General features: G+C 53.5%; 3 protein-coding genes across 3 annotated transcripts; all 3 read left to right on the top strand.

The window, feature by feature from the left end:
- Positions 1-1,225: 1,225 nt before the first annotated feature.
- Positions 1,226-2,462, top strand: CONPUDRAFT_157460 (GroES-like protein; the record flags this gene model as incomplete). The annotated part of the gene is made up of 5 exons (XM_007774424.1): positions 1,226-1,476; positions 1,531-1,612; positions 1,668-1,845; positions 1,908-2,299; positions 2,355-2,462. 5 exons carry the CDS (start codon positions 1,226-1,228, stop codon positions 2,460-2,462), a joined length of 1,011 nt encoding a protein of 336 aa, XP_007772614.1.
- A 4,533-nt stretch (positions 2,463-6,995) lies between these two features.
- On the top strand, positions 6,996-8,719 carry CONPUDRAFT_146243 (uncharacterized protein). The gene is made up of 2 exons (XM_007774423.1): positions 6,996-7,506; positions 7,565-8,719. The coding sequence occupies exons 1-2, from the start codon at positions 7,070-7,072 to the stop codon at positions 8,457-8,459; spliced, it is 1,332 nt and encodes a 443-aa protein (XP_007772613.1). The 5' UTR covers positions 6,996-7,069; the 3' UTR covers positions 8,460-8,719.
- An 806-nt stretch (positions 8,720-9,525) lies between these two features.
- Positions 9,526-14,179, top strand: CONPUDRAFT_129429 (uncharacterized protein; the record flags this gene model as incomplete). The annotated part of the gene is made up of 13 exons (XM_007774422.1): positions 9,526-10,065; positions 10,122-10,300; positions 10,354-10,468; positions 10,525-10,637; positions 10,695-10,779; positions 10,833-11,073; positions 11,123-11,225; positions 11,280-11,928; positions 12,240-12,291; positions 12,781-12,871; positions 12,956-13,439; positions 13,507-13,533; positions 13,594-14,179. 11 exons carry the CDS (start codon positions 9,526-9,528, stop codon positions 13,197-13,199), a joined length of 2,412 nt encoding a protein of 803 aa, XP_007772612.1. The 3' UTR covers positions 13,200-13,439; positions 13,507-13,533; positions 13,594-14,179.
- Between the last annotated feature and the right edge of the window lie 2 nt (positions 14,180-14,181).

Here is a 14,181-nt window from a genome sequence, read left to right as displayed (position 1 = left end):
ATGAACAGGCTTGGCGATGTTATTCTTCTCCTCAGATATAGATCCCCATATTCCTGCGGTAAGCGTGGTCAAATGTAGGATTGCGATCGCCGTTGACTGGAGTGAAAATAAAACGATGAAGAACGACTCTCCTCTATCTGACGGCCATCGTCAACCCTTAGAGTGATCGGTTGGTATGTATGTAGGTAGAACTGGCAGTGGCAAGCCGAAGCGTTGTCCGAGGTCTTGGGTAGCATAACGCCCATCGACGACGCTATTCTTGCTGGTCTTAGCGATCCGCTTGAAAGAGTACTCACCTATGCAAAGAAACACCCTCCGTCCTATCTTCGTCGATCTGCATCGATCAGGCAAGCATTCCGCCAATGCTCACGAAATTGTTGGAGTCTTGAAATGGCCGATTGCAATCACACACGACTCGCCCTTGTTGCACGGGAAGATGAACGAAAATGATCTTTTGTGGATAAAAAAGAGTAGACATGCACCCTCCAGCACCCACTTGTTCTATGCACTACGCACTTGGGCATGATGTAGTAAGTGCAAAGGGCAGGAGCTCGAGGGTGGTCGCTGTATGGGCCTTCGAAACGAGCGACTCTCGGGTGACTCAGGCAATATCGTGGGAAATTTGAGCTCACAGCCCCTTCAGGTCCGAGTCGATGCATTTAGCTGACGGACTCGCCCAATCCCAAGCACACGTCCGATGGATCAGGTACGTAGTATCTGCGCCTTGTAACCCGGATAAAGGCCACTGTGTCTGATACCAATGTTTCCCGGTCACTTTCTCGCTCATCCCGCTGCATCTGCTTAAGCGCTCGCTGGTGGCTAGCTTAATCATGAAGTAGGTCAGTGGCGATCGGCTTATTATGCAGCCCGCCACATACCACAAAGAAACTTGGTAAATCCTTGACTCCTTAGATGCCGTGTGGATACGCGTTATCGGCCTCGAGACATGCATTGTCATATAGTGTTCACTTTACCAGCATTAAGTGCGACTCAGCCGGGTCAGCCCAACTCAGCCCAGTCAGCGCGGGCCGAAAACATGAGTCAGCTCATTGACATAGTGTGCAATCATCGCTCTAGAGTAACTGACCTGATTTTTCAAAGTCATTCAGGATGATGGCGTTGCACTCCATTGGCGCGCAGACGCAGTGGTATATAAGGCTAAGTTAGCGGTTGGGCAAATCCAACATCATCATCTCCAAGAATCACTCATCGTCTGCCAACAAACATGTCTCAGAAGGCTCTCTTTATTCCCTCTAAGCAAGCACAGTTCCAGGTTGGGCCCGCCGATATCCCCAAGCCAGGTGATGGCGAGATCCTCGTGAAAGTACATGCCATCGGGATCAATCCGCTCGAGTGGAAGCAGCAGGCGTTCGGTGTTATAATCGAGCACTACCCTGCCATTGTCGGCCAAGATGTCGCAGGCATCGTTGAAGAAGTTGGCGCCGGCGTGACCAACTTCGTCAAGGGCGAAAGAGTGTCCGTGTTCCTGTTCTTATTTGTTGGTGAGTTGACGTCTGACGCAAAGGACAGTGCTGCCCGGGCAGGATTTAACAGCAACGCACATGGCGCCTACCAGGAGTACATGCTTGCGCCTGCTGACCTCACGGCAAAGGTACGTGAAGTTGTTGTAAATTTCGGGTATTTGGAATGGCATGAGTATGAACCAGATCCCGTCCAACATCTCCTTGGAAGCGGCCTCCTCTCTCCCTACCGGCGTGGACACCGCGACGATCGGGCTCTTCGGGCCCTTGGACGGAAACCTCACATCACCTACAGAGAAACTCAATGCATACCAAGGGCAGTCCATTTTGATTCTCGGTGGCTCTGGATCTGTCGGTGTATATAGTACGTTTCATACGAATGCTGCGAAACACAAGTTCTCTCGCTGAATAATTCGTGTCGTGTAGCTATCCAGCTAGCTCGCCTCTCCGGTTTCTCCACAATCATCGCCACGGCTTCGCTCCGCCACGAAACCTACCTCAAGTCCCTCGGAGCAACGCACGTCATCAATCGTACCCTCCCCGAAGCTGAGGTCATTCAGGCCGTGACCAGCATCTCCAACGACATCAAGATCGTGTATGACACCATCAGCGAGCCTGACACCCAGAAAATCGGATGGGCGGTGCTCGCTTCCGGCGGCCACTTGGTCACAACTGTTGGGGCCACCGTCAAGCCCGAGGCTGGGGACACACGCACTGTCAAATGGGTATTCGCCGCACCAACTATTCCGCCGAACAGGCCGGTCTGCACCGCTGTGTGGGACCAGGTTACGAAGTGGCTCGAGGATGGTTCTCTTGTGGTGAGTGCTTGAACTGACTGAAACCGGTCGTCCATTCTCAATATAGCTACCCTAGCCAAACAAAGTGGAGGTCGTTCCTGGAGGTTTGGGCGGAATTGTGACAGGCCTGGACCGCTTGAGGGCTAACCAGGTCAGCGGTGTCAAGCTAGTTGTCACGCTCTAGTGGCTGTTCGAAGATACAAGTCGTAGTCTGTCTGTTGTGTAGGATACGTAGCTCGACTTTCCAAGAAACTATCATATATGCTTGATCAAGAGAAATGGAGAATCAACAAGGACTTACTCAACCTGATTATGAGATCATAGTATCTGATCCAAGTTCGCATTACACTCAGGCTTGTTTACGTCAATGTGCACGGATACGACATAACATCATGCCAGTTAACGTGTCTCATCAGCCTATTATACATCAACTTGTTCATTTGTGATTCTTTGCATCCGATGCCTCATGTTCTATGTCTGATTTGCTTTTTAGTAATTTATCTCGGCGCTGAAACGAACAATATAGCCTTGATTGATTTAATTGCTTCGTTACGTCTTGTTGACACGGCAGCTTTGTGAGAGGTGTAGTGCATGGACCCTTTCTTGCATTGGTATGAAAGAAGAGAAGGGAATGCTACCTCAAAGGGTGGCTTGCTATTATTGTACCTGGTATCAGTGAACCCGCCAAGCAAGGGTGTAAGTGCATTGGATTTATCAGTGGGACAGCGGGAAGAGCCTGACGTATCAGTGACTGTGTGATTTCGCATCGGAGCCCAAGTCAGTATATTGTGGTCGACGGATCCCAAGTTATTTTGTAGTGCCATCATGCAGCAGTGTCTCAAGCAGGATGTGTTTTCACAGAGATACCGAAAGATGCCGGCAGAACAAGGCGGACCCCCGAAAGACACGAACGTGTGGTATGTCTATAGCGAGACTGTGTGTTGGCACTGCTTCAAAGGCGATACTAAGTAACTAGTACTGTAGTGACCCGCAGCCGGCGGCTGCATAGCTAGAACTAGGCGCGCACAGAGCCCGAGCTGAACGTCCCGAAGCTGTCCCGAACAGCGTCGATACCGTCGGGCCTCCGACGCCGATCAATGCAGTGCTCTGCTCCCGTTCTCCGGCAAACGCGGAGGAACTCATATAGGGGCCATTCGCTCGAAGACGTCGTGGCGCCGTGGAAAAGAGTACCTACGCTCGGTGACCAAGTGAATGAACGTCGGAAGGGAGTTATGGTGATCCGCGTCATATATCGCTGGGATCGGACCCGGGCGATCATCGTCGGAATGGCATAACGCGCACACAGCGGGTGCACGTACAGCCGGCTCGGAGTGATCGTATGACGTTTATGTTCTTTGGTCCGGTGTGGCTACTAGCGCGCAGCAGGACCGGGCTGACATATGAGAAGCTGAAGGCCCGTATTATGCGAACGAGGAACGGAGATGCCGATGTTCTTTGGCCTGGCTCCGTCTAGGACGGTGGTCTTCAACGTTTCTACCAGTGACTAAGGCTATCTACATTGTTTGTGCGCGCGGCATCCGTCGGCCATGGAGATCGGAAAGTATGTCAGGCAGGGTCACTAATGAACGCATACTTGTGCCGTTGGTGGGGTATGGTTCCGGGTGGCCTGTGAGCGTTCAACAGCCACGTACTAGCAAGTAGCGGAAGGTTTTCGTGACTAGTGATTGCCCACTGCGTTCCCCGAGGAGGTCCATTCATGCTGAGGGCTTGATGTATAGGAGTATTATGAGGGAACACGACATTGGCAAGGCACCAGCAATTGTCAGAGATAGCTAAACGTCACCACAGGGCCAGCAGCACGTAGACATTGGGGGACAGGTGAACTTTCTGATATCCGTTGCTTGTCCGTCAGTACCTCAGCAGCCTCAACATCTTGTCGCTCGTTATCGCGTCGAGACATTGTAGCTCACACTGCAGAAAGCTTCCTGTGAAAGAGTGTGCTATACTTAGCACCTCAGCCCAGTGTTAATCCATGTGGTCGCAGGAAACCTTATACAAGCTTTAGGCAATGCCCGGCGTTGACTCGGAACGGGAGGTTGCCTGTCCGTCGGGAGTGACTTTCCAGCTCTGTGATCTATCATAGCGACAGAGGCGGACTTGTTCTTATCGTCAACCACAGCATCCATTACGAAAAAGAAGAGTGCACCCGAATAGAGAAGACAGGAAGACAGCAACAACACTTGTGGACATTGTCAACAAGACGAGAACGAGCACCCGACACAGGTTGCGGTGAGGAGGGGCGAATAGGTCGTTACATCTGCATCTGAGGATACGGACAACGCAACGAGAGAACAAGGGCGTGTTGTTCGGTGTCCATTCGCTGTGAAAATATGCCGTGCACAGAGTTGGTGGCCATAGATAGGGGCGACGGGCTGTCAGTGTCAGGACATTGAAATCAATCAAGACACCGGATCTACATGCGTCAGACATCCCAGGCTGTCCCATGTTGTTGATGTTGTTGGACAACGGGCGGAGTCGTGATAAGTGAGCAACATGAGGAAATCCGTGAAGGTAGGAGCACAGGAACAGAGTCTATTGGGCGTTGCCATCAATCCGCAGACACTTTGTTACGGAAGGTATCAAGGGAAGGGATTGATCAGCATGGGCTTTTAATAGGTAGAAACTGGGTGAGAGGTCCACCAGGGTACACCCTGCACACAATCAGTACGAGGTGTAAGCTTCGGGGGGGCCAAGAAGATTGAGGATGGTCTAATGCTGTAGGCATGAATGAGTTGCACACACGTACGTGAGCGTAACGACAACCGCTACAGCTGTACTACCGAACAAATGTCCTGATAAAGAGAGAAATTAGCCCTGTATAGAACGTAAGATGGTGGAGAACAAGTCTTATTGCCTCTCTGGTGCCCGTGGGGTAAGACGGGAATGGCTAGACAGCTGTCAAAACCGACGCTGCCTTAGGCTGAGCCTGATGTCGCCGGGTAGGCGCCGAGTTTCAGATTCGTCCCGTTCCGCGCAGGATAGATTGGTTCCTGCTGCGTGGGCAACATTAACCTCCCTCGGTTCCGGCGTCGGAGGTCACTGTTTCATAGTATGTTCCCAAATTCCTCGAGCCCAGAGTACCTTCCAGGACTTAAGCTTATGCCCGGATAGCGGCGGTCCGGTACGGTCCGGCTCGAGTGTACTTGTTGGAGCGAAGCGGTGGCCGGTGATTGGGTAATATTTCTTCCCCGTCCGAGTCGACGCTCGGGTCGGAAGGCGGCCACTGGTACATAGAGTAGCCATACGAGGATAGTTGACCCGCGGAACCACACCCTTATGACAGCCCGCAGCCTAGGTCTTGGAAGCTATGACTGGGGCCCAAAGCCTACAACGTACGAGTCGGCGGAGTGGTACACCTGATCCTTTCGACTAGTTTGCCGTAAGAGAGACTGTCAAGCGTAGAGGTGTCTACGGCGACGGCAAAGGGCTGCAAGTGGGCATCTGGGAAGTTCCTAAATCAGTCGCATCATAGGGTACAGCAAACGGATAAGTCCAACAGTTCTCGGATCAGATCACGAGAAAGACAGCAAGCGGTATTGCGTGGGCAATCATCCGCGGGATAGCAAGGGACACCTCAGGGCAATTCCAGTCGGTAGCCCTGTCGTCCAAGAAGCACATCCAACATAAGGAGTTTATGCAAGATGATAGTGCGGAGGTTACCGAGGCAACAGATGTAGACTGTTCCGGGATTCGGACAAAGGTAGGTGTAGGGTAATTCCTGAAGTATCCAAAAGGTGGATTTCACTGGCATGCACAGCGAACCTTCGAGAGAGATGACTTTTGAGGTAGCACCTGCACGCGGCCACCGCGTCCGCGAGAACGACACCGAGAGAGATGCCGGCCGATGCAGTCGGGGGTGCATGGTCTAGTTAGCTAGTACGTGGTCCCGGTGCGACTACCGCACGTTGAGTTTTTTCCCCTGTGCGGAAGAGGCCACAAGAATGTTCGGCGGTGTACCCTAATTGAGACAGCTAGGCAATCCCGAAGTGACTGGCCCGAAGTCTCATCATGGCCCGGATGGAGGTTGCGCATGGGAGTCCGATCAAAGGCGCGAAGCCCTAGACTGAGCTGCAGGAAAGGGTTCCATGTGTGGGATAGGTTTGTGGGATACAAGGATAACTTGGAAAGGTGGTGCCACAGCGCTTGATGGAGCATGTGCTCATGTGTATGAGCATTGTGCCGCACATCCTTTGGTCACAGCGACGCCATCTTTGATTGCATGCAGACATGCAGGAAGCTGGACAGCGAGCGATGAAGGTATAAGGGTGTCTGGCTAGTCATCCGACAGTAATAACACTTTAGCAGTCGTTGGGAGCGGGGCGAGCGGAAGAAACTTTGTTGGGTTACGGACCCGTCGACCCTGGCGGACAGAGGCGGGCATCTGGAATAAGGAAGTACATGCCGTACAACCGAGGATGGCGGAGGTGGGCCAGCAGCCAGGAGAACATCAAGTCGGTGACGACGATCAGTACCAGACAAAAGTGGGCATGCCGATGATCGAGGAGAGGCGGACAGCTCCGGCGCACGCGGATGCCATGGAATTGGCCAATGATGCACGTGATGGGACGGAGTTAATAAACCGGTGATCTTCCGAGAAGACAGGAGAGAAGCGCTTGACACTGGCGAGAAACTTCCGCTGACCAGACATGAATATAAAGAAGGCCCCTGGCTCCACCCCGTCCTCCATCACCGGTCCCAGCCCTCCCTCCTCACCCAAGACCCAAGACACAACCGACCCTCCTGAATATCAGGTTCTCGCATTCAAACAACATGGCCAATTGGTGCTCCCTCCCGACCGAGATGCAGCTCGCCGTCCTCGGCCAGCTCTCCCTCACCGAGACTCGTGCCCTCGCCTACTGTTCTCGCTCTTCATACACCCTCACGATCCCCACTCTGTTCGCCAATGTCCACCTCTCCTCGTTCCATGTCCTCAAGCGCTTCGTCGACAACGTTCCAGTTACCTACGGACAGTACATACAAACACTGTCTGTCAATACCAGGGTCGACCACAGCATCTCGCAAAATGCCGAAACACATCCGCGCACCGATGCCCTCATCGCCCTCCTTGATCGTTGCCCCAGGCTATCGAAGCTTACGCTCGCCTTGGATGGCTCGCTCGCTCCTCACGCACTGCCCGCCTTCACGCGTCTCAGCTGCCTGACGGCCCTCGACGTTGAGCCCGCCCGTCGTGAAGAAGATGCACCTGTGTACGTCATGCGTCCAACTGTTTCACCTTAACTAGAAAACTTACACGGCCTCTGACAGCTCCGAGCGATTTGTCGTTGCCCTTGCGCGATCGGTGCCTGCCCTCGAGCACCTCTCTCTGTCGCGCATCACACGTTCGGCTGCGCTCGCGCACCCTTGCTCCGTCCCACTCGGCGTGCCTCTCACAGAGGATGGCGACACCTGCTACACCTTCGATGGCACAGTTCCCTTCGAAAACCTATATCTCCCCACCCTTCTTGACCTCCGCCTCCGCACGCTTCGCATCTGCGATACTTACCTTGGCTGCGACGCCGTCCTGCCGTATCCTTCTGTAGACTTCCGTGAAGGAAAAACTGGCACCCTCGAGCAGCTCACGCTCACGGGCAGCATGTACGTCGACCCCTCGACGGATGATACCGAGCCCCTCGCTTGTGCTGCCTGGCTCGCCCACGTTCCCAACAGCACGCTTAGTCGTGTAGACCTCGGCTGTGCACTAGCCACGCCCCGTCTACTGACTTCGCCTGGCTGGGTCTCACCTGTCGACTCGCCCGTTATCCCTTTCACACCAGTCTCTCCATCATCTACTGGCTCGGCTTTTGTCTTCCCACCCGTCGCTTCATCAAGGGCCAGGTCGGGTTCGCTCGCCGCGGCAAGGGAAGCAGAAGTGGAGAAGGAGAAGGAGAGACTTCGCCAGCAATACCCCGCCATCGAGCACCTTCATCTGAACGCATCGCGCTTCTTCCCTGAAGCCACTGCCCTAGCTACCACCCTTCAGGCGGTCCCCCGTGTGGACAAGCTCAGTGTTGCAGACGACGATTTTCCCCAGGAAGATCCCCAGTGCGCTATGGATGATCTCGCCGACTGGTGCAGCGTCCTCGCGGATATTCTCCCTGGCTCCGGAGTTCAACACGTCGACATGCGCTTTGGTTCCACTGGCTGGAACTGGGAAGCGTAGACGACGTTTCAAGTTCCCATCTATCTTTCCACTGGGCTTTCGCGATACCATCACACAGCATTACATGCACCGCCGAGGTGTAGGACTTATATTTAACTTATCGCTATCTATCCTTGCACTAGTGGTTGTCGACCGCATCTATGATAATCACACCTTAGTAGCTTTGTATCTTGACTGTATCATATTGTATTATCATATTAGAGAGACTGGTTGTTCTGTCATGGCTCAAGCGTTTAAGAAACATTAAAATTGAAACCCCCGTGGTCTGAGTTCAAGGGTAACCTTCTGAAGTCCCCCGGGCGTCGGCATGCTTGGTCCCCTTGATATCAAGCAGAGCACTGCCCCATCATATTACCAGCGTTAAACATTGTCAGTGTCGGATTCACTCCACTCCGTTGGTGCCTGTTGATCCTCATAGCAACTCGATGAAAAACTAAGACGACACTTATCAAGCTCCGTCCTAGCATAGCAGTTAAGGCAGTGCCGCGGATATCGCGTGATACTGGCTACTGACGAGCTGCGCCTGTCCAGGAGCCTTCGATTCAGATCCAGTGCAGGTTCTAGTGATTTACCAGAGCAGCGGGTTTCCTATTCAAAGATTCTTGATGGCACCTGTTCACTCTGCAAAGGAGTTTTTTGAGGAGTTGGTGTTAGCGCTCGGCGCTCAGATGTCTCAGGCCTCAGGAGACGTTGGATATTGTGAATAAGATGATCTTTCCCAATTCGGTGGACTGAGCATTTCGGAGCTGAGCAAAGTACTTTGAGTGGAAATTTACGACTGGCTGCATTGGCACAGAGCTAACGGGAGAGTACCGTGCACGGCGCCTGCGCCGAGTGGAATGAGCGGATGAAGTCAGCGTGGATCAGAAGCCCGGGCCGTGGGTCACGGAACAACCACAGAACGCATCGGTGCGCTTGCATCAAGAATCACATGCATTGATCCTTCCCCACATGGGTCCGCCCATACGCTGACGAGCTCACTCAGGCTGCCCTCCGTTCGACTTCCCTATCGCCGCTGCGAGTAACACGCTCCCGGCGACGACCTACGACTAGCGACCGACCAACGATGGTCGCATTCTCAAAGATCACCAGAGACCGCACAGAGCAGATCGCCCACCTCCTCAAGAGCTCGTCCTCGCGCCGCCCGCTGTACATCCTCCTCGTCGCTCTCCTCGTTGTCCGCGGTGCAATCATTCATAAACTCAAGGATTCAAGACTTCAGGAAAGCAAGAGCAAAGACAAAGCATCGGAGACCAATGCGTTCGGCTTGCGGACTATCCCCCAGTCGAGACTCGCCGCCGATGCGCGGCATTTCCCCCCTTTGCCGCCAGCCGCTTCATCGAAGCCGAACATTGACTATGCGTTTGCAAGACAGCTTGCTGCTATCGTGTTCCGTGTTGCCATACCGAAATGGTACTCCCGGGAGTCGTTCATCCTCCTTGCGCATTCGCTCTTCTTGGTGATGCGGACAGTGCTGAGTGTCGCTGTTGCGAGATTGGATGGGCGGATCGTAAGAGATCTTGTTAGGGCTGACAAGGCAGGGTTTGCGAGGGGTCTGGGGCTCTGGTTTGCGCTTGCAGTACCAAGTATATACACGAACTCGATGGTGAGCCACCTTACGGTTCCCCTAACTTCCTCACCATCTCATAATCCGGATTCAAGATTCGGCATCTCCAATCCGTGCTTGCGATCAGGTTCAGGACACGGCTAACACGATACATTCATGATCTTTACTTATCATCTGCACCAAACTACCGCTACTACCGCGTACCCTTGGAGGGTGTCGACCAATACATCACCGCTGACGTTGAAGCCTGGGCGGACAGTATTGCAGGAATCTAGTACGTCTGCTCTACAATTTTTCAAAAAAGCACCATTCATTCTTTTTTTATAGTGGAAATCTGTTGAAGCCAACGTTGGACATGCTACTATTCACTTCACAACTCGCCCAGGAACTGGGATTCCGAGGGACCGTGCTCTTGTTCGTGAACTATTACATCACAGGCAAAGTATATATGCTCCCGTTTCATCCCTCAGCCCTCAACGCTGAGCCTATCTATCTTAGATCCTCCGTGCTGCAACGCCTGCATTCGGGAAGCTTGCAGCCGTCGAGGCCCGCCTAGAGGGCGAATACCGGACAGGTGTCGGACGCGTCGGCAGAGAAGGAGAGGAAATTGCGTATGTGTCGCTGCTTCTTAGCCATTACCATGACTTACATAATTTGATGTGACGTAGCTTCTACGACGGTGGGAGTAGGGAGCGTGATATCCTGACCAAGGCGTACTTGAAGCTCGTCAAGCACGTTAACTCAATATACAAGGTTAGTCCAAAGAACTAGTCAGACTGGGTGCGTTGACTGATGGAGTACAACAGATTCGCATAGCATACGAGTGGACAGAGGACTTCGTTATCAAGTACCTGTGGTCTGCTGCTGGGTATGGTCTGATCGCCGTCCCGCTGCTGATTACCCGGAAACGGAAGGAAGCGGAGGCGAAACAGAAAGAGATGGAGAAGATGGTCACGGAGGTTGTGGACGAGGTGATAGACCATGTTGCTGGAGAAGACGAAGTGCGACAAGACGGGAGCGATGATGTCGTTGCAGGTCGTACCGAGAGTAGGTGTTTTTTCGTCGTGTTTGAGATGAAAACCTGACAGTGTCATAGCTTACATCTCAAATCGCCGACTGCTGCTCTCGCTCGCCGATGCGGGTGGTCGCCTCATGTTTGCCTACAAGGATGTTTTGGAGCTTGCTGGGCTTACGACAAGGTGAGCTGGAAGCAATGCAATATCCTTGTAAAGCATTGACACATTTCGTCGCAGATTGTATACCCTCCTCTCCGAGCTCCATAATCTTCCTCCGCTGCCCAAATCGACGCTCCCCGTTGATGGTGACGCCCACGTAGACAGCGACAGCTTCACCCTCTCCCACGTCGACGTCCGCATTCCTTACCTTGGCACCGCCTCCGATCGAGACACACCTGCAGAACCGAAGGTAATCGTGAGCGGCGAAGACGATGACGAAAAAAGCGTCTCTTCCGAGCCCGACGAGAACGCCCTGCTGCTAGTGCGCGACCTGTCGTTGCACCTCCGCCGCGGCGAACACCTCATGATCACGGGCTCCAACGGCGTTGGCAAGACCGCTGTCGCGCGCGTCCTCGCGGGTCTCTGGGCGCCCTCGGGCCCGCTCGCGGAGCTTCGCCGCCCCGCGCCGTCGCACGATGTCAATCTCGAGCGCGAGCGGCCGGGCGTGTTTGTTGTCCCGCAGAGGGCGTACCACCCCACTGGGACGCTGCTCGGGCAGGTCGTGTATCCGCATACGGTGGCGCAGTTCTATGAGAGCGGACGGAGTGAGGAAGAGATCCAGGATATACTGGAGAGCGTGTTCTTGGGCTACCTTGTGGGGCGTGAGGGTGGGTGGGACGTCACGAAGGAGTGGAGAGATGTATTGAGCGGTGGGGAGAAGCAACGGGTGAGTTGGCTGCTCTGCCATCGGGTTCATCTTAGCCTTGGCCTCCTTTTCTGGCTCGATTGAGTGAAGGCTGGTGGATCACTTGAGTCATGATTGTGGCGGCGGCGGCGGTCACGTCGGGCTCGTGCCAGCGCCGAGAGTTGAAGCGCTTGGCCTGTAGACGCTTCAACGGCAAGAGCACATTCTTTGGGCTAGTGGTCCCAAGGTGACGTCGACCGGCTGGAGCGGTCTGGTACACCTCCGATCTTTTCTTCATTTCGCGGCATCTTATTCTTCTCGTAACGTTCTAAGCGCTAACCCCTATCCTGTAGATGGCCATGGCCCGTGTTTTCTATCATTGTCCCAAGTTTGCCATCCTCGATGGTGAGCCTCGTTGCACGTCTGAAACCCTCATGGTATGCTGATTAGACCTCCGGCATTTTATCATCATGCTGTTAATCGCGGGAATACTTCTCACAAAACAATCCTCGTGGGCCATTCGGAACGTTCCCTCTGTGTTATGCTGCTTTCTTTTCCTGCGGCTTTACGACTCTTCTGATACGGGAACGTTGACTTGCGATGTCTCGCCGCGAACGCCGACACTCGCAACACTCAATGACGCGTACATCTCTTCATCCATTGTGGCATGGGGAAATCCTTGATTCGCATGGCTGGGCTTCCCTTCCTTCGGACCCAACATCATCCCTCGGTGTAACGATGAATTCTTCGGCCTGCACGGGTAATTATTACTTCGCTCACGCTGTCGCTATTACCGCACACCGCAACCATCTACTACCCGCCCTATTGTCGACGATTGACGGCTTGCATTGACGATCGTACCTTGTGTGATCTCGTTGCATTACCCCCATGCAGAGTGCACGAGTGCGGTGTCGGGCGACGTCGAGGGTCAAATGTACGAACATGCGAAACTGATGGGCATCACGCTCATCACCATCTCGCTACGGTGTGTTTCGCCTCCGGTTCTCCAGCGCGAAATGATTCTCACTCTGCACTTGTTCACTTTTGTATACGTTATGTAAACGCGCAGGCCGTCATTGACGAAGTATCACAACAACCTGCTTACGCTCACGGGCGACGGCACGGGCAGCTGGATGTTCTCGCGGATCGGGGAGAACGAGCCGGGATCGCCCAAGATAGATCGCAGTAGGAGCCCGGTGGTGGATCGATTCTCGGAAGAGATCAAGTCACTCGAGAAGAAGCTATCGCAGGCGGAGCAGTGGCAGACGCGCGTCAAGGAGCTGGAAGGAATGTTGCACAAGACGGATGCTTGAGTCAGGCGGGCCGACTAAGCTGAGAAGGCGGATTGTTGTGGCGGATGTGCCCGACTCTCCTCGAGATGGTAATGATGCAAGGAAGCTGGAGCTTAAGCTTGAATGTTATCCGGACCTGTGCCCGAGGCACTTATGCCCTCTGAGAGCGCCCAGCTGAGAAGGCAGCAGGATTTGGAAGGTGGTAAACTGTGTATTTATGCTATCAGACGATCTGTTGTAGGCATGTTGCAGACTGTAGCGGTAAGAAAGTGACAGGAAATATTTAATGTCGGATTATCGGCGCTGATATATCAATTGGTTCGGCCAGGCTGCTGATGCTTCATACGCACTCGTTGTGAGTGGTAGGACGTTCATGAACACGAACGTCACAGGCGTTAAATGATAGACGCACCAGCTTCACGAATGGCTGTGGAGCGTTCTGGTGCCTGAATTTTGCTTCCGTTCCAGCTGTCAAAAGGCTGTCAAGGATTGGCCGCTTCGTTCAGTAACCAAGACACCTCATCTCCAAACGGCTTCCAGGTGCTCTTTTTCAGTCCCACATTCGTGAGATGGTGGTCCTTCCGAGGGTACGTTGTGCGGCGTCAATATGTTTTCTCGGCGTGTTACACGAACCTTCGTGGCGAGGAAGGATTCCTTGATCGCCCCGTGCGGCAGCACGCCTTCCTCGCTGTCTGCTACTCCGGTCCGATTGTGCTGCATTGGCAACTGGGTTTCCTCTGGTTGGATCTAGGGTGCAGAGGCCTGTGTTAACGCTTGTCTACATGCGGACAGATAACGATTTCATCTTGCGCGCTCGGCGACTTTTCGATTAGGGCTGCTGATTATATCACCACCTTTCGCGGACAGACGGTGAACGGCACTGACAACCCTAATATATTGTACTAAAATGTGCCACCGGCCTTTCTCTCCTCAAGTGCTGGCCTAAACACCGCCGCCCCTTTCGGTGCTTATTTATATACTGGATATCGTCTGTCCCTTCGTA

Source organism: Coniophora puteana (genome assembly GCF_000271625.1).
Source record: "Coniophora puteana RWD-64-598 SS2 unplaced genomic scaffold CONPUscaffold_12, whole genome shotgun sequence".
Taxonomy (NCBI): domain Eukaryota; kingdom Fungi; phylum Basidiomycota; class Agaricomycetes; order Boletales; family Coniophoraceae; genus Coniophora; species Coniophora puteana.
The sequence above is the reverse complement of the archived record's forward strand: the minus strand, read 5'-3'. Positions and strand labels throughout refer to the sequence as shown.